This window comes from Erythrolamprus reginae, chromosome Z, assembly GCF_031021105.1.
Source record: "Erythrolamprus reginae isolate rEryReg1 chromosome Z, rEryReg1.hap1, whole genome shotgun sequence".
NCBI classification, from domain to species: Eukaryota; Metazoa; Chordata; class Lepidosauria; order Squamata; family Dipsadidae; genus Erythrolamprus; species Erythrolamprus reginae.
The window spans coordinates 92,988,401-93,014,740 of NC_091963.1; the positions used below are offsets into that span (position 1 = coordinate 92,988,401).

Below are 26,340 nucleotides of genomic sequence, written 5' to 3' on the forward strand. Positions count from 1 at the left end.
ATCTATAGAAGTGAGTGAGATGCTGCCAAGTTAATGAAAGATGGTTTAAATCAAATTCCAGAGGTGATAGAGAGACATTGAAAATGAGAAGGATTTTTTTTTTCTGTTCGCTTCCAGTTCCTTGCACAATTAAAAATCATGGATTACAGTTTGCTAGTAGGAATTCATGATGTTGATCGAGCTGAGCAAGAAGAGATGGAAGTTGAAAACCGGGCAGAAGATGAAGAATGTGAAAACGATGGCATAGGTGGAAATCCAATTGGTTCCTATGGGACTCCACCTGACAGTCCTGGTAACCTTCTCAACTTCCCACGTTTCTTTGGGCCTGGGGAGTTTGATCCATCTGTGGATGTCTATGCTATGAAAAGCCATGAAAGTAAGTAGTGAGATTTGGATGCTGGTAGTGGGAATGGAAGACAAGTGTAAAATTGTAAAAGCCAGAGTCTTATTGCAAGCCTTTATTGATCAACATTATTTTCTTCACTCTTTGGGAAATCTTAAGACTGTTTGACTTCTTAAACTACAACAGTATATCCAATAAAGTTGCCTTAATTACAGACATGGCTTCCAGTTTAATTTTCCTCATAGCATGAAGCCACAGTAAAGAGTAGGAGTGTCTATTTGAGAATCAGATGATAGACAAAATCATTTGAATGTCTTCTCTAATACACAAATGTCCAGAAGATCTTCATGTCCTTTAGCAGCTTTGCCCAGTATTCACTATGCCTACAGGTAGTCCTTGATCTCCGACCATTTGAAATTATAACAGTCCTGAATTAAATAACTTACAAGTTATGCCCCAAAGTTATGTCCATTGTAGTTCCTCTGTGATTGTGTGAACAAAATTTGACAGCTTGTTAGCAGATATGATTCCAGAGGCAGGTACAGCTTCTTCCCTGCACCCATCTATCTGCCCCCAACCTCTGTAGGCCACCAGTACATGGAAACTTTCCACAGCCCAGAAAGCCTTGATTTCCTACAGTGCCTACCAGCATGCAAAAAAATGCTGTAGCCCCGAAGGACTTAGTTGGCTACCTAGCCCATCAGCTCATACAAAGCAGTCTATTTAACTTCACAATTTTCTTCTACTGCTGACAAGCATATCATGCAGTCTATGTAAGGTACAGCCTTCCTTTTAAGACTACCTTGACCTTTCTCCAGATGGGCACCATTCTTTCAAATTCTCCTTCTTCAGGTTGTCCAATTTATAAAAGAAAACTTCCAAAGGATTGTGAGAATAGAGCTGGCTCTCATGATACTTTAGAAGCATCCCAAAAATGTGCAATTTAGTGCGCAGTGTAGCTTGTAAAAGTCTTCCAAGACCTCTCAAGTCTCCCCTCCTTATCTCCCTCTGTTTAACAACCAATATGATTATTTAACAACCACAACTGGAATGCTGAGATAGCAGTCATTGAACAAAGCAATCCCATGATGTCTTGTTTAATGATCATTTTTTCTTAACTGAGATCACATCTACTCATAAATTGAGGATTATTTACATTTATTTTAAATGGCCTGATGTATAGTCAGCTTATGAGTACAATTTGGACTGGAATCTCATTGAATTAAATGGTTATTAAGCAAGATGCCCATGTGACCGCTTCCCTCAACAACTACAATCCCAGCTCTCCCAGTTGTAGTTGTTAAATGAGAGCAAAAGAGCTACTTGCTGAAAGAGAAAAGCTAACACCCCTCTGTATATGGAAGGAAACTCATATGCTGGGCTGGGGAAATCAGAAAGATCCTCTTTGCACAAATACTTCTTCCCTCCATATATAGAAGGGAACTAGTGTTGGATGGGAAAGATGAGATGAGGATTTTAATTTCTGCATCATCTCTCCTCCCTAGTGCACAACTTCTATGAGTGGAAGTGGAAGAGAACGTGAGTGCTCCACTGGAAATATGATACAGAGAGGGCAAAAATCTGATCTTTAGTTCTGCAGCCTGATTAAGGATTAACCAGAACAATTCATACCTTATATGGAGGAAAGTGTAAATTTTTCAGCAAGTAGTAGCAATGTCTAACCTCCATGCCAACTTCCTCATTAACTTTCTGAGGAAGCCAGCAGAGAAAATTATAAATGGCGATTGCATGGTCACTGAACACTTGACAATTACTTGTAAATGTGAACAGGTTGACTAGTATCTGCACAATTATGAGACTGGAGGTGGTAGAGAGACAGGAGGAATGACACCATGTTTTTTGATGGCTGGAAGTGCTTTAAGGTCCAGAAGGTAGCCTTTCAGAACTGTAACATCAAATAGGCATTAAATGACCGATGGTATATTGAGAACTATCTATATTCCAAAGTTTTTTTAAAAAATAATTCTCAAGTCTACCATAGTTGAATAGAAAACTGCTCTACATATAATAAAATCAGATACTTCTTCCCCTTTTTCTCAATATTTTCACTGTTCTAGGTGTTTCCTGAAACAACTGCTGAGTAAAAATCTATTTCTTGGATCATTTAATTACTGTAAAAATTCTGGAGTGCTTTAGTTGTGCTTGTAGTTTAATAAGAATAGCAAACCCTAAAAATAGTTCTGTATCTTCCAGTACTAATAATTTCTGTATTTTGTTTTAAGCAGGTGGCCCTAAGAAGGAAGTATATTTCATGGCAATTATAGATATCCTTACACCTTATGACACAAAGAAAAAAGCAGCACATGCTGCCAAAACTGTGAAACATGGGGTAAGAAAGAACTATTTGTTTGCATTTATCGCATTGTGCTTAATCAAGCAATGCTACGTTTCATAATATGATGCAACCATTTCATATATAAATTGATGGGGCTTAAACTTCCCTGAGTTTAATTTTTTCCCCTTTCAGTATGTGATACTTGTTTGTTATACTAAACGTTTTATGTGTGTATCACTCAAATTGATAGCAATTTTTCAGGAAATCTGATTGTAAAAGGCTTTGGAATTTCCAAAAAGTAATGAAAAGTTGGAATAGAAATTTTGTTAAATAAAAGCCACATTCAATCAGAGAAGCATGGCTTGTCTACATCTAAAATAGATTCTAGGTTTCAGTAGTTTAAATGTAATTGAATTACCATTCTGATTATCATTTAAGAAAGATATCCTGTTCTCCTGTATGCTGCTAAGGAGAATCCAAGCAGTGGGATAAAATTTGGTCAGTTGTCAAGCGATTGAGTTATTTTTAGATTGAAGCATGCCTTCTCTGTTCCACTGGTCGTAATTGCCAGTTTCAGAATTCAGTAAGAGAGACATGCCTTTCTCTAACTCAGTTAACTTACAATTGACTAAATTTCTGCTTGGATTCTCACTTTCAGGAATTTCAACAATTGAACCATATGCTGCCGGTGGGTGTGCAGTTAATCAGTACGCCAAAGAGAACTGCCACCACCAAACAGCATAGGCAGCTTAAGTCCATGCCCTATAGGACTATACTCTTCCAGAGGAGCAAAATGATCATGGAGTCCCTGCCCCACAGGCTATACACCTGCCCAATGGAGCAAGGACGAATTGGAGGACAAATTGGAGTCCCTGCTCCATGAGGCTATACTCTTTCCTAAAGCACAACACATTTTGAGTTCCTCCCCTATGGACCACTATCACAAGGAAAATCTATGTCCATATACCAAAACGTCCGTCGCACCAGAGATTCCTGAGGTTCTGTTTCACTGGGGCTCATTTTCAATATCGAGCCCTCTCATTTAGCCTTTTATTGGCACCCAGGACCCTCACTAAACTTCTTGATGTTATGGCAGTACAGTATATCTTTGCGTACGTCCATTACATCTCCAATATTATTTGGATGACATAATTATCATCGTCGCCCCAGCATGCGAGGACCTCCTGTATACCATTCAAACATTGCAGGCACATGACTTCTCAGTGAACTTTACAGAAAGTCACCTGACTCCCACTTCGCTCCTACATCAATATGGTGATCTGTGAGGTGTTGCTCTCTCAGTAGTGTCGAGCCAGCCACAGTTTGTCAATAACAATCAGTGCTTTTATCTATGCTTTCCCAACTGCTGGGAAAACTCACCTTGTACATCAAGGTACAAGGGCAAGGTTGCACACTCGGCGTCTTCAATGGAACCTCCTCCCATATCAGTTAGTCAGGACCAGCCACTCTTGCACGTTGGTCAAAGTAACCCCTGAGGTCCTTCATTCGCTCAGCTGGTGATCTTCTCCAGCTCTTCAGAAAGGTTGCCATTTTAAGGAACCCACCTGAGTGACTGTTACCACTGATGCCAGTTTGTTTGGAGCACACACAGACTCTCAAATGACCCAGGGTCATTGGACAGAGATGGACTTGTCAACACCAACTGGAGTGCTGGAGCTTCAGGCGATAACATTAGCCCTATGATAGTTCGAGCCAACTCTGTTGAACTGTCATGTTCTTGTACTGATGAATAGTAAACCATCAAGGGGGCATGAGATGAAAATGCTTCATGTGGGAAGCAGAGACTACCAGATGGTGGGCAGAGTCATATGTGCAAAACATATCTTAAGGATCTCAAATATACAGGCAAACTGGCTCAGTCGGGCCACAATTGATCTGGTGGAGTGGCGCCTGCATCTGTCGCTATTCCATACCTTATCTGCAGTGTTCGGACTTGTTCACCACTCCAACCAACACATAGCTGCTGAGGTTCTCCAGATTTCCAGCAGCGGGAGAGAAGGGGGAAATGCCCTCTATAGTCCCTGGCCACTGGGACTGTTATATGCTTCTCCCCCCACTTCTTCTCATTCTGCAGGTGATTCAGGAGCTAATTGCAGAGAGGGCAGAGGTCCTGTTTGTCACTCTCCATTGGCCTTGATGACCTTGGTAATCAGATCTGATTGAACTCTCTGTATCTGTGGTGGATTCCCAATTCCATGAATTCACTCAGGGGCCTCTATTGCACCCAGAGTGTCACTGGCTACATCTGACCATCTGGCACTTGAGGGGAATCTCCTGAAGGCGGACCACCTGCCAAATGATGTGATCGCCACCATACAGGCATCTCAACAGGAATCTACCCGATGCATCTACAACGCTACATGGTCTGCCTTTTGCAGCCAATGTAATTTTGATCTACTGTCTCCGTCGATTCCTCAGCTTTTGACCTTTTTTCAGGAAGGACTAAACAAAGTCCTGACTGCCAACACTCTCAGGCGACAGGTTACGGCCTTGTCCACGGTTATCAGATTTGACAATTTGCATTCTCTCTATTACCACCTGAGCATCGGCTCCTTTCTTAAAAGGGGCGACCAATTTGAGACCTCCGGTTGTTCATAGATATCTTTCTTGGGATCTCTTATTCATGCTGCAAGCGCTAACTTTTTCGCTGTTTGCAGCGCTTCAAACTGTTTCACTTTGATTCCTGTCATTCAAGACAGCCTTCCTGGTCGTCATCACTTCAGCCAGGAGGGTTTCCGAGCTAGCGGCGCTCTCAGTGTGTGAAGACTTGTGCCACTTCCATCTGGACAGAATCATTCTCCATCTGAACCCCTCCTTCCTTCCAAAGGTGAACTCCTAGCTCCACCGTGTCCAAGAGGTGATTCTACTAGGCTTAAGCTGGACATAAGGAGAGCACTCCGGATTTATTTCAGATAAATAGCTTCATTTCTGAGATTAGAAACACTGTTCGTTGAATTTCAACTGGCCTCCATGGGTTATAAGGTCACATCCCAGACCATCAGCAGTTGGCTTTATGCATGCATTGCCCATGCTTACGAGGGGCAGTCGAGACCTGTTCTGGCCAGGATAATTGCAGATTCCACCTGCAGCACGGCTACCTTGGCAGCCTGGGCCACTCAGGCCTCCCTTGAAGAAATTTGTAGGATTGCCACGTAATCTACACCATTGCCCTTCATTAAGAACTATAAACTGGATTTGTTTGCCTTGGCTGAGGCAGCATTTGGTAGGCAGGTACTTTGAAGGTCTGTTCCACTGCAGCTTCCCTGCATGGGTCTCCTGCTCATGAGACTTAAAATTGGGCATATCCCATTGATTGAACTCTCCTTAGCAGTGCATAGGAGACGTGCCGTTGGCTTACTTGAATAGTCTTCTCTGTACGCTGCATGGAAAGTCCAAACCCACCCTGGCTTTGCAGTCCAAGGTCCCAAAGGTGTTTTTTCCTGCACGTCCTCCTTTTTTTGTGACTCCTATTGTCTTCATTTTGAAACTGACAAGTTAGGCCCAGTGGAACAGAGTGGGCATGCTTCAGTCTTATAATGACTGAGGCCCTTGATAACCGATCAAAGTTTATCCCATTGCTTGGACTCTCCACACAGCGCACAGAGAAGACCAAGTAATCCACCAGCACTTTCCCCCAAAACAAGATTTATTTTGAAAATTAGTCCTAGCATATTTTTAATGTGTGCATCTAATATAAGGCTTGCCCCCAAATATGCCCTACTTAAGAGCCTATGCAACCGGCCATTCTGATTGCTTGCAGTGCCACATCCACAAGGTGAGGCGGGATGGAACTACCCCATGCATACTAGCTTATCTCAAGGCTCCCATAGCCAGGCCATCCATGCTGCAAACCCTGTCTTGCAGTAACAGTACTGGCAATCATGTGCAGCAGGAGTCCATGTGGTCACTAGCCCTCTTCTTCTCCTTTCTCATGGCCACAAAGGAGGAGGTCTAGAGAAGTGCTGGTGCCATGACTGCGACGTGAAGCAGGTGTCAGGGTGAGTGGCCTGGCTGCAAGGGCCCTGAGATAAGTCGGTGTGGGGCACATGGGGCAGCTCCACCTCTACTGCCTTATGGTGGTAGCACTGGCACATTGCATGGCCTGCTCTGCAGCAAGCACACAGAAGTTGGTCCTTTTTTCCAGAAAACACAGGTACATTATAATCCTTTGTATTCCAATAATTTTGGTTGTTGTTTTCTGACCATCCCGCAGCTTCTAAGTAATCTATCAGGAATATTTTAATATGACTACACCAAATATACATTTTGATATTTTTCTGTTGTTGCTGTTGTTGTTGTTGTTGTTGTGTCTTTTATTTCTGTCTATTCCTGAGTCTTTTACTACCATCACCACCATCCACAAGATATTTCCTTTCAATGAATCTCTAGCCAGTGTACATGGTTTCGTTGTTAAATAACTTTGTCCAGTTCAGCTCCATCCATCAGGGCCTCATCATCCAAAGCCATAGGTTACAAAATGCTAAATAAGAACCGGTATGAAATTAATGCAGAAGAATCTTTGGAACATTCAGAAGCTGGAACTGAGACTATTAGGATAAAAATGTATCCTTTTCCAGTCCAATTTACCTGTTCAGATGGGCATGTTCCAGTGCCTTTCTGCTCAGTTTTTCTTTTCATCTGCCTTAGCAATAAGAGGTCTCTTGGTTTTCTGATTGTTTTCCTGTTTATTTCTAATAAAATGCCAGGTTTTTTTCCTTCTCAGCCCTTCATTCTAATTGAACACTGTAACAATATACTTTTGTGCAGGTGATAAAATCTCTTTGGGGGAGGCAGTCCTACTTTTTCGATAATCCTAAAATAGGCTGCATCATCTTTCAGGCAAGTGCCTTTGTTGTTCCTCTGCCTGCGCAAAAAGAATGAAAGAGAGGATGTAACCACAATTAGAGACATTGTAACCACGTTTTTCTGATGGCTATATAAGTGCCTGTTCAGGTGTTCTGCCTCTCTGCTGCAAGTGATTATTTGGTTATCTGTAAACTGAGCGGAAACACAGGAAGAAAGCATTGCCCCTTAGAATGTTCAAACAGCACTGGGTCTAGAGAACATTCTCTGCTGCCAAAAGACTAGGATAGTCAGAAGATGTTTGAAACATCAGCTGAGCAATTTTTCTTCATAAATGTCCATGGGAAACATGTAAATTCTAAGCCCTTTTTTCCTTCAGATTCTGGTGAAGATGAATGTGTATAGAGCCATTTGCTACCTCTCAAAGTTTTACCAACTTGGGTCAATCTCTTTAAAGAAATGACTGATGCCACTTTTTATGCTTGAATTAAGTTATATGTGCTTTAGGTTTTTTATTTTGTTTTCTAGGCTGGAGCAGAAATTTCCACTGTCAATCCCGAACAGTATTCAAAACGCTTCAATGAATTTATGTCCAATATCCTGACATAGTTGTCTTCCTGTTGTTGGCAAAAGAGGAGGGAGAAGAATAGTAGAGGGTGGGTGGTAGTGTTTCCAGTTCTACAGGAATGCAGCCCAGTCTGTTGGATATGATATTCTGTGAGTATGGGATGACAGTCGGACCTAGCAGAAAACTAACCTCTAGATATGGGCCTCCAAACCTGGTGAAAAATGAGACTATTACTCTCTTCTTTTTTGGTTGCTACAATAAATATCCAAACGTAAACCTGAGGAATAAAGTAGTGTTAAGATTTGCACATTTCTTTGAAAACAGAAGATATAAATGGTTTTCTTCGATTGGACTATGGCTGTTCACTCAGAGCAAATTCTCTTTGTTACTTTCTCTAAGGATTGGACAAGAGATGACCTGTCATTTCAAGGACAAGAACTGTTATAACGATTAAGGAAAGCCATTTTAAATTAGTTGAACAAAGACTTTTTACTTGTGGTCTTTTGATATCTCATTTTCTTTTTGCATTGTTATTTCAAAAAAAGATGAGAGAATATGAGGGAATTTTAAATTTTAATTTAAGCAATTTAAGATGGCTTAAAAATTTATGCAATCAAGGGAGAAAAAAAAGCAATTTCAGAAGAATCCACATTTCTAATGAAATACGATACAATTTCTTGGTGATCATGAAGACATGAGATAACTTTATGCAGATACATTTGTACTGAGTTGGATTACAACTTGGATTAAGTTATCTATCATATAATGATCTACCAGATCTAAATTATTCAGAGTTCAAATTTTTATACCTTGATCTGCTTGTAAATGCTGTAAAATGATATTTTACTGTTTTAAAAAAAGGTATCACTTCTTTGTAACATCTTATGCTGTGAACCATTGTGTTAGAAATATTAGCTTTTGATCATTCCATTGGGGAAGAATCTAGTCTCAGAATGTGGGGAAATATAATAAATGGCTGAAGATGACTGCTCTTAACCACTAGGACAGATTGTCCTGCTAATCCAGATTTTTGGAATAAATTGCACTAGCTCAATTTTCTTAAAAGAATCCAAACTGTTCTTGCCTCATTTGAATTTCTTGTAATCTACAGACTAATGTTGGATTTCACAACTGTACTTGTCAAAACTCAAGATTTTGAATTCATTCATTCCATTTTTTTCAGTATTCTTGTGAGGATGGGTTGTTCATACATAGGTGGCTTTTTTAAAAAAAGAGGAATTTGGCAAATTATGAACCATCAACTTGCAATCAAGACACTTCACTTACTCTTTCTGAATGCGTTTCTTACACATGCTTTATTTAAATGTTATTGTTCGGGTATTAATGTCCTGTGCCTTCTGCTTTGTGGATTATATCTTTTTTGGAAGTAAGGTAAATATTTTTCTTTCTCCTTCGTCCTCAGATATGCACATTTTTTCAGATGGGATTTTTGACATTTATGAACAACAAAAAATGCATAAAGCATTCCACAATTCAAAAGCTATGTAATAATTTGCAAGACTTAAAAATTGTGGAATATGCTGTACATACCATAAGATTTTGTTAAAGCATAAATTAGATATTTGAAACACCTCTTTTCACCTAGATTTCAAAGCAAATTTCTTTTATTAGAAACCACAATGTTTAGATTTCCCAATTTTAAGATTGTGATAACATTAATGTGAATTTAGGAACTTATTTCAAAAGGCAGCCATGGATATGGGTATGTTGATAGGTTGTATATTTTTCTTGAAACTCAAAGGAAATGATGCACTTAAGATGTTCAATGTAAAATAGAAAATTTGATCTATCCCTCCCATAGAATCTATCCCTCCCATGGAAATTTCATTATCATCTCTTTTTGAAAATTGGTAAACATCAACCTAAAGTGTTGTTTTTTACATATTTTACAAATATTTGCCTACCTTAATCTAGTAGTACACAGTTTAAAAAGACCATGAAAAGATGTGGATTCATTTATAGAAGACACTTGAAACAAACAATAATGGGCACTCAGACAAAAAAACCAAACTTCATATTGGCCACCTCTTAACTTTCTCTTCGCAATCTTCGCTGGCCTTTGCCTCTCTTGTCTGTCATCTTTACACTTTCCATTCCTCAATCCACTCCCATCAGAGGTTTTTCTCTTCAACAGCTTTAACATCCTGTTTTTTGTCTTGTTTCCTTCATTCCCTGACAAAAGCCACCCAACCCCCATCTAACTTGTTGCTGGTTCTATTCTGGCTCATTTTGTTCAAAGTCCTCTTTGATGTGCATACTTTGTGCTTGTTGAATTTGATTTTACTCATATATCTCTCACGATGATTGGGAATATATCCCTAAACTTTAACTCTCCGCTTGACTTTGTTTTCTGTCATACATTGCAGTGACTTGTTCCTTCTTACTACTATCATTTTGCCCACATGTCCTCTTTGCCATCTCCCACTTCCATATTTGTGCCTTTTGTTATGCTGCCCTCTATCAGGAACTTTTAAGGCTTTCATCTGAATTCATCTTAATGTCCTATATCAGCAAAAGTACAACTGCCTGTTGCCTCTAGTCCCATTTTATCCTTTCCCTATTCTATTAACTTAATATTCACTTCTGAGCCCTGCCTTGGGGTGATGCTCAGATCCATATGACACTTGGATCTACCAACTGTTTTGGAATTTTTCCCTCTGAATTATTTGCTTAATAGAAAAATAGTTAAAAGATTTGAAATCTTTAAAAGATACAGAAAAAGCATAGTGGGGAGATCAAGAGGTATATCATCATCCTTTTTACCTCAGGTTTTCCTAAACCAAGTATCATTGAGATGCTCTAGTTTACAATTCCACTAAACATGGGATTTGTAGACATTATACGTCTGGAAAATGTATTTTAGGGAACTTTTTGTTATACCCATATACAGACACTTGATATTTGTTCACTGATAATTTCTACAACTTTTAACATTCCTGTCCCTTGCCATTTACACCCAAAATTCTAATCAAAATAAGGAATCACATAGAAACATAGAAGAGTGACGGCAGAAAAAGACCTCATGATCCATCTAGTCTGCCCTTATATTATTTCCTGTATTTTTATCTTAGGATGGATAAAAATGGATTCTCCAATCCTCAGGAATATATCCTGTTAACAAGGATTTGTTAAACAAATCAGTCAGAGGGGTAGCAATGACAAATCTGAGTTCTTTAAGAACTCTGGGGTGGATGCCATCTGGACCCATTGCCTTATTTATCTTTAATCGTTCAAGTTCTTCTAAGACATCGGCTTCTAACATCACTGGAGCTGAATCCGTACAGCTGGAAGCAATGCTATATCCCTCTATAGTATTATTTTGTAAGGTGTCTTTTGAGAAAACTGAACAGAAGTAGCTATTGAAGTGGTCAGCGATCTCCTTGTTCTCATCAATGCATGTATTATTCCCGGTACTAAGCTTCGTGATGCTGCAGTTTTTCTTCTTCCTATCACTAATATGTCTGAAAAAGGTTTTATCCCCCTTCTTTACAGATTTGGCAATTTCTTCCTCTTTTGAGGCTTTAGCAGCATATATTATCTGTTTCGCCTCCTTCTGTCTCATTTTATAGACTTCTCTATCAGCTATACTTCCAGACTATACCTCCTATAGGTAGCCTTTTTTGCATTGACTATAGCCTTTACATCATTGCTAAACTATAGCGGTTTCTTCTTCCTTTTACCTTTAGTTATTTGCCTTACATACAGTCCAGTGGCTTTTAAGATGGCCTTTTTTTAATACAGTCCACTGGGTGCTCGCTCCTGCCATTTTATCCCTCCCCTTTAATTCATTATTTAAATATTCCCCCATTGCATTAAAATTTGTTTTTCTGAAATCCAATACTTAGATTGCAGTATACGATTGCTCACAATCAGTTTTTACATCAAACCACAAACAGATGGTCACTGCAACCTAAATTTTCTCCCAACGTAACCTCTCAAACCCAATTCCCATTCATAAAAACTAAATCTAGAATATTCTCCCCTCTAGTCGGTGTCTTAACCAGCTGTGCCAGAGCTGCTCCTGTAAAGGCCTTTAGTATATTCTTACTTTTGCATGTAAGAGCACTGGGGATATTCCAGTCAACATCAGTCATGATGAAATCACCCATAACCACAATATCTCCCTTTACTGCCATTTGGGTAATTTCATCTAATATCTTGTTGTCATATTCCTCAGATTGCCCTGGAGGCCCCAGTTCTAATGACAGAACCTTCTTTATTTTGCATGCAAACCCAGAGAGTGTCCAGATCTTTACATGTATTTTGAATTAGTGTTGTTTTTAGATTTTCCTTAACATAAATGGCTACTCCACCTCCCCTTCTCTCTATTCTATCCTTCCTATACAATGCATATCCTGGTATGGATATTTTCCATTCATTAGAATACTTAAACCATGTCTCAGTTATGGCAACCAGATCCAAATTATCTCTAGATATTATGGCCATTAACTCGGAGCTTGTTGCTCAAGCTTCGAGCACATTACCCAAAGAAAATTATTTTCATTATTAGTTTGCCCCTCATCATCAACAACTACATCTATTTTATTTACAGCTCCTTTTTCATAAGCTTCCAGAAACTGATTTATCCTCATTGGTCAGGGATAGAAATCATCCACATCAGTTACATCTCTGTCCCCTTTACCTAGTTTAAATGCCTGTCCCAAAAAGTTCTGAACTCCTCACCGAGCACTTGGGTACCTCTGTATGATGGATGCAAACCATCCCTCTTAAACAACTCCCTATTAGACCACCTACTGACATCATGACTTACATAGCCAAAACCTTCAGCTTTACACCACTGCCTTAACCACACATTAAACTCTCTGATACAAGTTGTTTTATCCTCCTGGCCACAAACCGGTAACACCTCTGAAAAAGTCACTGAATCAGTTATTCTGCCCAGCTCCACGCTTAGACATTGGAAATCTCTTTTTACTACATTAACATTTCTCTGGGACAAATCATTTGTGTCAAGATGCACCACCACATCAACGTTATTACCTTGACTCACAGCCTTGACAATATTTGTAATCCTCCTCCTGTCCCTGCTGGCAGTGGCCCCTGGGAGACACCTCATCAGCTTCACCACATCCTTACTCTGTCCGAAATCAACATCTCTAACAGTCGAGTCACCCACAAGAAAATGTGTCCTCTTTTTATTTCTACTAACTGCACTCGATGTAAACCTTTTGTTTCTACAACACTATATTAGAATACCCCCTTATTAATATTAATCTGGCAATACAGTGAGCATGATGTACACACTAAATTTTGATCAAAGCATTGCCTGTAAGGCTACAAGAGATGTGGGAGAAAAGGAACACATACAATCTCTTCAGAGTATTATTAGTTTTGACAGAAGAGCTGTGATTAAACCTAGACCTGATCGGTCTTTTGCTTTTCCTTCCTTGATCCTATTTTCCATATCGGTTATTCTTCCCTGCCAAACATCTTGAAATCATTCTAAAAATAGCTTATACATGTTTTTCCTGTAACTCTTAAGAATAGCACCGGTAATGCAATTTTATTTCCAATTTAATATGCCCAAGAGACCTTTTAAAACACATTAATTTGCTTTTCTGCCCCAAGTTTCATTCGTATAAAGGACATGCATATTGGCACAATTTATCCATCATTTATCCATCTGAAAATTGTCCCCATCCTTTGTTTTGTTGCAGAAGAGCCCATATTGGATCAGAAGCAGATGAATACTAAACTATTTGGAGATTTAGCAGTAATGTACGGCCATTGATGCATAGAACTACAATCTTCTAGGTCAAGTACTTTGGAAATCGAACAGATTTCTTGTTCACCAATTCATGCAAGGGAATGTCAATAGCCACCTTTTCTTCCTAGTGTGCATCTTGCTAACACATTGCAGAAAGGAAGTACTTTTTCAGTACATTTGTGATTTTATCTTTTTAAAAATACATATTTGGAGCAGATTTATAGCTTAAGAAAGTTAATGACCTATTTGGAAGATTTGAGGGCCTGTGTTAGTCTTTTTCTCAAGTAGACTTACACATGTACATTCTCAGTTGGATCATGTCTAGCCAAAGAATGTGTGGTGTTGATGGTAGTCTTAGATTCTTCATTTCCTGTTTTGTGGAATGTGCTTCCCCAACCCAGGGTTCTCCAGATATATTGTAGCAAAGTTCCCAGCATTGTTAACATGCCCATTCTAGAGTGAGATGGAACTCACATTCTAAAATGTTTTTGTTCATCATCTAAAAATATTATGGTATCTTCAGGGGAATAACTATAGCTTTGGTTATCATGTTTGAGGAAGAATATCTTAATTTTGTTCAGTATATAGTAACTTTCACTGCAATCGTTGATGTATCCCCACGGTCTATATTGTTAGGTGGTTACATCCAGGCAGTTAAGCTGGAATTTCCTGCACTGGAAAAATGTTGAATGTGGGATTTTTAAGGGCTAAACTGCAGTAGATGGTGACAATCATCTTTAATCATGTCTGTTATTTTCATGTGTAGAGAAAGGGCTTGGGGAGGGTATCATTGGAAAGCACTTGGGTGAAAATGGAATCTTATAAACACACATAAATATTGATGGCTAGGTATAAGTTTGCACTTCTTCATTATCTAAGTCTTTGAGAACCTGGTATGAGTGTGCAATGCCATCCCAGGTACTTTTTCAAAATTGTATTAATTGTGAAACCATATATTATTAAAAGATAAAGGAAACAAGACATTTGTGTTCCAGCCATTATCAATCTCTTCCTAATCGTATGCTTGAATACCATATGAATATATTCAACATATTAATACATATAATCATATGGCATTTAAATATATTATAAAAGCTGGTGCATAATGGCAAGCAGGCAATTACAAATTCGATTCGCCAACTACTAAAAAATAATTTAGGTTTTTCTTACCTTTTTAAAATAAAAATTTTAAGTCAATGTGCTTATAAAGTATGAGACACTGTTTTGAAATGCATGTATGTTAATAAGGTGTGAAGTCTCTCAGGTGGGTTAAACAAAATAAAAATGATTTTTTTTGTGTAAAACTGCTCTCAGGGTTTTATTTTTCTCCCCAAGAGTTATAAGAATGAAGAAGCTTGCTAGTGGGTGCTAGTTGTGGCTCTTGGGTTCAATATCACACAATCATTCCAACCTTCTACTAGTTGCTGGTAGCAAAGGTTATAAACGGCAATCTTGTGAGTAGGGATGTAGCGACTATCATAATTGCAAGTTTGTTGTCAAATACCCAAATCACAATTATGAGACTATGGGGACACTACAAAGGCCACAACTTTAAGGACAATTAATAATCACTCAGGTTAGTAATTGAGGATTAGCTGCCTGTTCCCAGGTAAGCAAAGAATATCTCCACAAAATTGTGTTGATTTGCAAATGAGTTTACCCACGCATATATAAGGTCCATTGATCCAGCCATGTTCACTCACCCCATTAATAAGACTTCCCTCTAAATGCTGGCATTCTGTTTTAATAAATCAAGTTAAGAAAAAAGGACTTGCCCACCATTTGAAAACTACAGCTATCTATTACTTTCAAAAGAACTTTAACAAATTACCGGTAACAGCTTAGTCTAGAAAAGAATCCCACTGAAATGAATAAAAAGTTTAAGGGCACCATTTATCTCTGCTTATTTTATAATGCAGCATTTGGGGTTTTCAAAGCTATATATTATTTAGTGTTCTTGAAATATGAGCTTTTTTATTTAACTAGGGAATGGGATTAGAAAACTAAATATGAGCTGTTTTATGGTATGCCCAAGTTTTAAACGTGTATTGAAATGAGAAAGCAAATAAGTCAGGCTCCAAGCATATAAAAAACAATTCAATTATAAACTTTTGAAATTAAGATACTTTGTTGAACTTAGCTTAGCTCAACAAACATTACCTTGATGCTGTCATCATATTTTTTGGATGTATATTAACTCTGCAACTTGTAGATGTACAGTTTTGTACCAAAATTGGGTTCTACCACCACTACCCATGAGCAACTCCTTGGTGGCTCCCTTACCACTACTATCTAAACTCAAATATATTCCTCAGCAGTCTGTAGTTGGCATGAAAGAATGATCAAGTAAAATCAGAAGCACTTTTGCTCACTTTAGATCCAATCTCACACTGAATATCTCTATTGCAATCCTACTCAAGTACATGCAATAGGACACACTGAATTCAGCAGGACTTTTCTCAGGTTACATTAACAGTATGTAGCATTAAAAAATGAGATCTGCAGATTTTGGTGGATCGCATTTTTCAGAGTATAAGATGCACTTTAGTTTTGGGGGAGGAAATTAGGGGAAAAAATCTGCCTACCAGGTATTCATGACTAGCATCCTTATTCGGGTCAGCGTCAGCACATTATTTTATCCCTCGTTAGGACTTCAAAAAAACCTCCTCCGGAGTATCAATGAAAAAAAGCCTGCAAAGACTGAGGGCTGGGGAAAGAAAAAACACCTTCGAAGGGAGTAGTAATGAAAAAAGCCTAAGAACTGGGAGGTATAAGCCACACCCAAATTTTCAGGGGATGGGGGAAGGTCTTTCTTATACTCAGAAAAATTCATTTATTATTTATTTATTAAATGGATTTATATGCCGCCCCTCTCCGAGAAAATATGGTAGGTATGACAGGATACATTATTACATAATCTGAAAATTATTTTCTTCAAAGCAACCCTTTATCTTTGATTTTAAATAAATCAGAATATATATGCATAAAAATGAAAAAGTTGTACTTTTAAGAAAAAAAAGTTTATTCCATTAACAGTACATTATTTGCTATTTTGAGATAATCCGTTTTCTTAGTAGGAATTTAACTTAATCCATGCGAGCTTTCAATGTCCGAGTAGTTATTTTGTCTTTCTCACTGGTAAAGAGAAAAAGGAGAGAATCAAGATGAAAATTATACTAGTTAATCCTCTATTAACAACTAGTAATTTAATGACCATTCAGATTTATGACAACCTCAGAAAGAGTTCTTTATGCCTTCAATAAATATCCAGCCATCATGAAATATCAAGCCACATTCCTCTGCATTTCAGATATTACAACCGGCTGCAGCTTCCTGCCATCATATAACTATATATAACTATATTTTTTCTGATTTTCCCAAAAATTACAACAGCTTAATGACTGCCATAAAAATTAGTAAAATCAGCCAGTCACGAGGGTGCGTCAATGACCATTATCACTTATAATCAAAATTCCAGTCCCAATTGCAATCAAGTCAAGAATTATCTCTTATTGTCTAACAGTTAAATCTCAATTTTATCCATCAACAGGTAAAAAAGATATCTAAAACCATAGCTGTTTTCCCAAGAATTACCCATAATAGCAGTACTACACCCAGAGGGAAGGCCAAATTAATCGAGAAAATAATTTCACTGGCTTAACCTTGCTTTAAGCCAATTACAGCTATTGTTTTTTCCAGGCAAACCATGAACATTAACCAAAGATACTATCTCACATAATTTTTTTAGAACTGATCTTTATCCACTCAAATTTCTACTTACATCACATGCACTACCACTCCCATACCAGACACAGCATCTCTGTCCACAGCATTGAGCATAGACTGTCCTATGGTTTCAAAAAGGTGATCAGGTTCCTGCATCAAAAAAAAAGAGTTAACTTTAATTATAGAGACTAATTTTTAAGCATCTGTTCAACTTAAGTGAATATATTCAGTATAAAAAGAATGGACTGAAACAATATAGCCATGTTGTCTCTTTGAAAGTCCCTACAGAACAAGTTTGATGAGGATGGAGAGGAATTACATATTAGATCTCTATTAAGGTATTTACAGATAATGTAAGAATACAGCTATGACGCTTCTCATACAAGTTATCTCTGGGCCATATCAGTATGTAGAGATAAAGCAGAATTCTAAGCAAAGCAGCATATGAACAAGCTATTTTAAACTAAAATATAATTTTTGTGCCGAGGAGAGGTTTATAAAGTGAAAAATACTAGGAAGAACTTGTACATATGCCCTAAAGGCCTATTAACACCTACTTTTTGAAGTCCAAAGGCTGGATTATTAAAAGTGCTATTAAAGTAGCTAATGCTGTTATATTTCTTATGACCAGCTCTGTATTTTTCTTACCATGTCTGGCTCCCAAAGAGATTCACACATGCCATACATTTGCTCTGTACAGGTCCCACTGACCACAAAATCATCTGTTACCATCGGACAACCAATCAAGTCCAAGGAGCAGATAAAGGGTTCATAAGTGACTGGGTTTAATCCAGCAATTACTGGTTCTGTATAGTAAGGTCCAAACCTGAAAGCAGCAAGAAAATAAAATAATTACAATTAACTGCATTTTAAAATTATAAATTTTTCTTGGCATGACTAGAAAAATGTTTAAAGTATGTCCCCAATTTGTCTATCTCTAATACTAAGAAGCTGGGGGAAGATCCTCATCAGTTTTGAAAATTACTTACTATCATCTCAAGCAGAGAAATATTGTTATTAATTGCAACCCCCATCTTCTCTCGATCTTAGCCATGCAACTGATAGGAACTAGAATTCAGCTAAATCTGAAGGTGCAAAAACTGCCAGCTAATGTAGCAATAATCCTGATACAAACAAATATTCAGAAAGTAAATCCTGAGGTGGAAAACATTAAGTCTAATAAATAAATGAATTTGTATGCTCCACACAGCCATGATTAAAAGCAATGATTCTGTTAGTGATAGGTAAGAAATACACCAATTTTGATATTTATACCTTGATCACAGGGGTCTTACATTTTGCAATAATGCAAACATGAGGAGTAAAGCCTAGAATAAGTTCTGACACTTTGTCTATATGAGCCTGGTCAATTTTAAAAAATAGTGCCCGTCCAAGTATTGTATTTTTCGGAGTACAAGACACACTGTTTTTTCCTCTAAAAGAGGCTGAAAATTTGGATGCATCTTATACTCCTAATGTAGCTTTTACTAAGCTTTTTTTTAAAGCTCTAACAAGGTGCTAACACGATCTTCTTTGCTGTTTTGCTAGCGAAGCGATTGTCCCTTTGCCTAATTTTTTCATTGTTTCTCTCTGGAGACAGAGAGAAATGAAGTGTTTTAGAAACTGTTTTTTATCCTCAACCAGGGGATAAAAAGCAAGCACATGGGCTCAAAACTAGCAAACTAATGTGCTGAAGCTGACCAGATTATAGACAAGCCAGATGAATACCTGGTAGGCAGGTAATTTTTTCTCTAATTCCCTCCCCCTGAAATAAGGTGCATCTTATATTCTGGTGCAGCGGTCCCCAAACTACGGCCCGTGGGCCGCATGAGGCCCGCTGAGGCCATTTATCCGGCCCGCTGGTGATTGACAGGAGCACAGGGAAAAGAGAGCAAGAAAAAAAGAAAAGGGAAAGAGAGGGAGGGAAAGAGAAGTGGAGAGGAATGAAGGAGGGAAAGAAGGAAGGAGAAATGGAGGGACAGAGGAAGGAAGGAAGGACTGTTTTGGGGAGGGGGGTAATTTTTTAAATTTTTCTCTTACCATACATTCAAACAATACAGTGTGCCATCTAATTTCCCATGAATAAAATGCAGTATTTTGTTAGTAACTAATATCAATCATCCAAAAAGTTGCAAAAGTTTTTTTTCTAATTTTGTCATCCAGTTACATTCATTTTTTAAATTAAATTCCCTCCTTAATGTTCCTTCAAAAAGTACAATACCAATTATTTTTCTAACTTATTAACCATTATGCCAAAGTGCTTCCTTCTTTCTTTATACATTTTTCTATAAGCCAAGAAAATCTTGTATAGCCAATCAGATGTTAACAAAAGAAAATTAAAAACATAAACATATATGAATTTCAGACTTCTTCCCCCCCTCTAAATAGTACATTTCCATTTTGTTTTTTACTTTAAGATAAGATATGTGCAATGTGCATAGGGATTTGTTCATAGGGTTTTTTTAATAGTTCGGCACTCCAACAGCCCGAGGGACAGTGAACTGGCCCCCTATGTAAAAAGTTTGGGGACCCCTGTTCTGGTGTGTCTTGTACTCCCAAAAATACAGTAAGTTCCTAAGGCTACCTGATTCTCAGTTCAAAAATAATTGCCTTATCAAATCTATTACTGAAATTTATTTTTAATAAAAACAACTATATCCAAATATTATGAAGTCTTGCCTCTTTACCGTCTTTCATATAGGAGATTAGACACCATGCTCATTAGGGTCTGTGGCTTAATTTGCCTCCCTTCCTTTAGTTCATAGAGATTGAGTCGAAATTTGAGCCTTTGAGCACTGCAAGAAAAAAATCAAGAGAGTTTCAAATCCATTTTAAGGTGAAATGATCCTTCTATTTACCATCCAGGTTGCACAGAAGTATAGTTTAAAATCTACTAGTTGTGCCAGAAAGCAATTATAAAATAGAAATGTGATGAAGAAGAATTTCTTCAAATCTGTTATTTCCCACTAATGCGATTAACATATAAATATATTACTACATGCCTAACATCCTTTACTACGATCAAGGCAAAGTAATAAATCAATATAAACCAGAGTTTATAATTCTGGAATATCAGGGGAATTTGATTTAGTAACTTTGTTCTGTTAAGCAATCAATATGCTGTACCTCACTTTTCATTGTAGAGTTTGAAATACATGTAAAGAATCTAGAGATGACTGCTTAGAGGTTTTTAAAATAATAATTACAATTTAAATTTTTCTAAATTCAAGCAACCAGTTTAATTCTGAAAAGGACATTGAAATTTAGAATATTAAACCCACAATTCTGAATAGTTTACATCCTATTTCAAACCATATGCAGAAATGACCAGGGTTAGCACCCGCCAGATGCCTTCAGTTAAAGTATGACCCTGAGAATACAGAGACTGCAAATTTATTTCGAGTATCAGAGGAGTAAACTTGTAGCTTATTTCATATAAATATTTATCCCTAGCTACTGCAAGATTTTTTCATTTTAGCTTAGTGGTTCTCAACTTTTCTAATGCCGTGACCCCTTAATACAGTTCCTCATGTTGTGGTGACCCCCAACCATAAGTCTAGCACTAATTCTCCCAACTGAGCTTTAAGCTGATTGGCAGGAAGATCAGAGGGACACACCCTACTGTAAACACTTGATTGGTCAAATATGTGCCAAGGCGCCAGAATAGAAGCTTTAGTTCCTAACACCATGGGAAATTTGCCTTTTTCCATGGTCTTGGGCGATCCCTGTGAAATGGCCATTCGACTCCTGAAGGGGTCCCAACCCTCACGTTGAGAACCACTGTTTTAGCTACTTACAGGTAGAACTTTACAACTACAGTTGGGACTAAGCATATGACTGGGGCTGATTTTATGAAAATTTGAGAGGTGGAGCCAGCATTGGTACGGTCGCTCTCCTCGAAGGCTCCACGGGAAGTGCGGAACCCCAGCTGATTGGAGACCCTAACTAGGGTCAGAGCCGCTCAGGTGAGCATCGGAGAAGGAAAGCACATTGTGGTGAGCTGTAGGGGGTTATCGCAGACCCCTAAGACAGCCACAGCCTAGCTTCCCACCCATCAGCTGTTTCAGAGGTGATTGGAACGCCATTACCTCTGACGGTGAAACTTTGGAAACGAGGACCGGAAGATTGGAGTCATCTGGGTGACAACACCTTTCTAATAATATTAGCGGAGGAAAACATTTAAATAATGGGAATAACTTTACAGATATATTTAACTTTGGACAATAAATTTAAAGGATCCCAAAAAGGGGAAGTGGAAATTTGATCCACTTCCAGATTTAAGTGGTGGAAAAAGCTTCATAAAATAAAAGATTTTACTCTGGACCATTTTAAGGATAAAACCTTGGCCACTAAAACATTATAATTAATTACTGGACTACGGCATTTCACTTTTATTATTGGAATTTTTTACAGCTTTTTCTATCCTTTTTGATACTGTGTTGAAACACTGTAGCAGACATATTTAAATACAGTGACATCTAGTGTCTGTTTTGGATACACGTTTGCCTTAAAGTACATCTGGGGATTATGCAACTCTTATTTTACTTTACTTTTGAGAGATATCTACTTGTTTTGAACTGAAGAGTGTATTAGCATATTTGAAACCTGACTTCTGTGGCTGCAAACATACGGCTTTTTACTACTTGGAGATTGTTTTCTTTTGTATTTTTAAATTGATGCTCTGAACTATATTTTAGAGTTCTTCTGGGAGGGGGGGTCCTCTTTTTTTAACTATTACTTTTTGGCAAAAATGGATTAGGAAAAGAAGAGCCTGAATATTTGGAATCTTTTAAACTCTTTTTTTTGGGGGGGGGGTTCTTTCTATATATATTTGTCCTCTTTTTTGGAGTTGTTTGTCCTTTTCCCTTTTTAGAGCTCTCCTTTTCCTCTACATTTAAATTTTTTGGATTTCCCCTCAATTTTTTCTTTTCGTCTTCTTGATATCTATATTGGGACTTTGATATTGGAACCCAATCATTTTTTACTATTTTTTCTTCTTTGTTTTTTCTTTTTCTCTCTTAATTTTTGTGGGTTTCGTCCCCCTTATAGCAGTTTTTTATGGGATTAATTTGGCTGCCTGTTATTCCTCCTTTTCATTTGTTGGACCATTATACCACACTATAAATTGGATTATAAATATTTGCCAAGATGTCAAGAATGATTTTACGATCATTTTACTATGGTCCAATTTTCCCATTGGACATGATCACATGACTACAGGATGCTCCAACTGTTGTATATGTGACTTGATTGCCAGGCTCGTGAACTGCAATCATATGCTTACAACTTTGACAACAGATGGTAAGTCATTTTTTCCAAGAACTGTGAACTAAAAAAGTCATCATATTGATTGCTATCTGCACTTTAGGTGAAGAAAGAAATTATATTGTTATGCTTTAAAACATTGTATTGGAATTTAACTTGTTTCTGCAAACTCCTGATATTTGTAAGCTCTCTTCCAAGAGCCATTTTAGCCATTCTTGATTGATGCAAGAGATTCAAAAACCATCATCTGATTTACTTTCCTGCCTACCACTACGGATGTGAATAAATTGACCTAGCTTCAACTTTTCAGTAACTTGGCCAATCATGACGTATCCATTTCCCAATTTGGAATAAGATTAAAAATAAATAAGAATAAACTAAGAAACTAACTGCAAGTTAACTACAGCACTTATGAGTATTCTGATTATATCTATTTAATGCAATACTTACACTGTCTGCACATCTGTGGCAAGACCAGCCAAGCCAATGAATAATCTGTCTCCCATTGGAAAAATTTTCTGGAAGTCTGTGGACACCATCTGAGCTTGAATACCAAATCTGCGATCAGCTGCAATAGCCACACAGTTTTTTCCTTTCATGGCCATAACAGCCCCTCCATTATAGGACATAATAGACTAGAGGGAAAAAGTTTAATTGAAATAATGTCAAATGCAACACTTTTTTTTACTAGAGGCTATTAAGTTGCACACATCAAGGCTTATTCTTATGAATATGAAGAACATTAGAATAAGCATATTTGAACCACAGTGCAAAATATTCCAAAATTTAATTCCGATACTGGACACAGATAGAATGGGCTAAAAGAAATGTTCTATTTTGGTTCAGAGACTAGGTTTTCCCCCACTTTATTGTAATCACAGTACAAAGAACCTCTAGTACTTTTTTTTCAGTGTTCTCATGATGTTGCCTTCAACCAATGCCTAATCATGCTCCAGACAGCATTAAGTTATCCTTAGCTTTCCTATTTTAAAAATGCCTTTGCCCCAAGTAGTCAATTATGAATATAATATTACAAATCCCAATACAATTGGTGGTACTGTAAAATCACCTCATGAAAGTGGGATCAGCATGGTGTCTATTGACCAGTATAGGCTCATGTGGACACACCTGTCACTTCCAGTCTTGGACATCATCCTCCAAAAACAGGGAGGGAGAGAGACTTCTCTCTACTGCTTCAAATCCCTTCCCTCCAAATCAGTAAACTATTACCTGGCCTATCAGCAATTTGGCTAATCTGGATGTCTAAACCAGGGATAATTTGGAAACCTGGTGAATAAAGTTTCTCTCCTTATTCTTGCTAGTGACAGCAAACCTATAGCTGGTGAACTGACCAGCATGCAACTGTGTGCTGGTCAGCTGATTTTCAGCCTTCTTTTTTGGCCATTTTCGCTCTCCCCAGGCTTTAGGAAAGCCTGCTAAACCCTGGGGACAGTAAAAAAGAGCCCAATGGGCCTACTGGAAGTCCGGAGACTTTAGTGAGGCCTATGCGCATGTGTGGGGGGGCAGTGCAGGGGGTAGTGTGGGGGTTGTACACATGGGCAGGGGAGAGCATTGTATTATGGGCTTGGGCACGCAAGTGCATGGTATCATGTGCGTGCACACTCTTTTGGCACCGGAACCAAAAAAGTTCCCATCACTGTCCTAGCTCATTCAGGGAAAGATAGCAGGTGAAGCCAGGGCAGGTTCTAATAAATGGCTAATATTGTGAGTGTAGTTATTTGTCAAAACCTTATAAATTATCTGACAGAGTCTAACAGGATTAAGATGCTGCATAACTTTGAAAAATAAGTAGACAAAATTCTAGTAGGGATCAGCAATTACTACTGGTGGATATTAAAAAGGTGAGGAGATTCAAGATCTCCTTGCAGAGCAACTGAGAGCATTATCCTCTGGCTTCAGGGCAGAACAGAAGCAATTTGGATTGGTAATGGAAACAACAAAATCTATGCCAATTTAGATTTCTGCTGAGTCAGAGATGGAAGGAAAGCATTCTGTAAGGCTTAGCTATAATGAAACAGTCCCTAATTTAAATCTCTCCTGATGTAAATTAACTGTGGTGAAGCACAGGTTATCCAAATCACTGTTATCAAACCAGAATACCTTTGATAACAATTATATTTTCCAAGCAGAGTTCTTATTAAAATGGTTAATATTAATCCCAAGGGACTATCCACTGTATAGTCATTATTTGTAGTATTATTAATGGTAGTATTTATTACATTATTTTCATATAATAGATGATTGGGGGTGGGGGGTGAGGTACCGAGGAACAACTTGAAACTTCATAAAGGAGTCAATGTGCTGATTGAGTGTGAGGGACCATCGGCTTTAAAGCAATGGTGAAAAAAATCTGGCTCTTGCTCCAACCCTAACACAGATTTTATTTTTATTTTTTAAGACCAAGTCACAGGCGCGCAATTATCAGGCAAGGCCATGCGCGCAAACCGCTTTCGCTATCGCCTCCATAAAAAATCGGGGGAAAAGAAAGCAAAAGCCTCCCCTTCCCTCACGCTCCCCCAATTTTCGATCGGCTTCTACAACGGGCATCGCTGAGAAGCCAATCAGCAAGAGTTGGGGCAACAGATCCGACGACCCCGGTGCAGCATGATGGTGCTGAGAAATATCTCACACCGCCATCAAGGGGAAAGTGGCCGGTGATTCCCTCCTTAGATTTAAGCCATTTCTCCTTCTCCGTTCTCCCCCGCCCTCTTTTTCCAACATCGACTCACCATGATGAAAGCCTTAGCGGGGGGAATAGCCCTTCTTCACGCACAACTCCGCCGCAAGTCAAGCTTCCTTCCGCGGTTATTACTAAGCCCCGCCTCTACCGGGACGTGGTACTTCAACATAAACTCCTGCGATTGGACGGCCTGCCTCTGTCAATCTAAGACCGGAGATGAGCTCTCGGGTAGAGGAAATGAAGAGTCATACCTTTTGGTCATAGAGATAAAATATTAAGAGTACAGTAGTTCGTTGCAGTCTATGAACACGGGATTTGTAGCTCGAATTTTTAAAGCGCCATTTTTAGATCATCCTTACATTTCCAATTCGGAAATTAGTGGCCCTTAAAAAAGAAGATCGAGCTCCGATTCTTTTCTTGAAGAAAAAAAACAAACAATACAAAATATACCACAGAAAAATAAAAGATAGAAAGAAAATTCTGTGATATTTTTTTTCTCCACCATAAAATTTAAAAAAATGACTATAAACACTACAACAATGCTTATATTCAAACTAGGGGTGGGCTACTGCCCGGACGTGGGAGCGGACAAAGTGGGGTAGCGAAAATTTTGGTAGCCTTTCACTGATTGAAACATACTGTATATAAAAATTATTCTTTTTCTTGTTGATCATTCAATGGAGGCTCTTATCTCTCTTTCCTCTTTAAAATTTTTATAAAATTTATACGGCATTATAAATTATAAACCCCAAAAAAATATTTTCTCTACTTTACAATAAAATATTACCACATATACATTAACAAAATCTCATTTATCCGAATCTTAATTCAAATTTTCATATTGCCATTAAACTAATTAGTCCAATAT

At 38.1% G+C, this 26,340-nt stretch overlaps 2 protein-coding genes across 6 annotated transcripts in view; one reads left to right on the forward strand and one right to left on the reverse strand.

Annotated features, from left to right (window-relative positions):
- PIP4K2B (phosphatidylinositol-5-phosphate 4-kinase type 2 beta) overlaps nt 1-15,084 on the forward strand; it is a 39,163-nt gene extending 24,079 nt beyond the window's left edge. For 2 of the 5 annotated variants that reach the window (XM_070729723.1, XM_070729727.1), the window contains 3 exons: nt 118-376; nt 2,587-2,693; nt 7,992-9,099. In XM_070729723.1, coding sequence (XP_070585824.1) covers nt 118-376; nt 2,587-2,693; nt 7,992-8,072 — 447 coding nt within the window. In that variant the 3' untranslated portion in view covers nt 8,073-9,099. Of the gene's footprint in view, nt 1-117; nt 377-2,586; nt 2,694-7,991; nt 9,100-13,730 lie in introns of those variants that run through there. The other 3 variants (XM_070729724.1, XM_070729726.1, XM_070729725.1) reach the window with 3 other exon arrangements.
- Nucleotides 15,085-16,778: 1,694 nt separating this feature from the next.
- On the reverse strand, nt 16,779-25,618 carry PSMB3 (proteasome 20S subunit beta 3). Its single transcript, XM_070729483.1, has 6 exons — nt 25,522-25,618; nt 23,222-23,406; nt 20,194-20,301; nt 18,155-18,332; nt 17,562-17,656; nt 16,779-16,915 (listed from the first exon to the last, which is right to left on the reverse strand). The coding sequence occupies exons 1-6, from the start codon at nt 25,522-25,524 to the stop codon at nt 16,867-16,869; spliced, it is 618 nt and encodes a 205-aa protein (XP_070585584.1). The 5' UTR covers nt 25,525-25,618; the 3' UTR covers nt 16,779-16,866.
- Nucleotides 25,619-26,340: the final 722 nt, after the last annotated feature.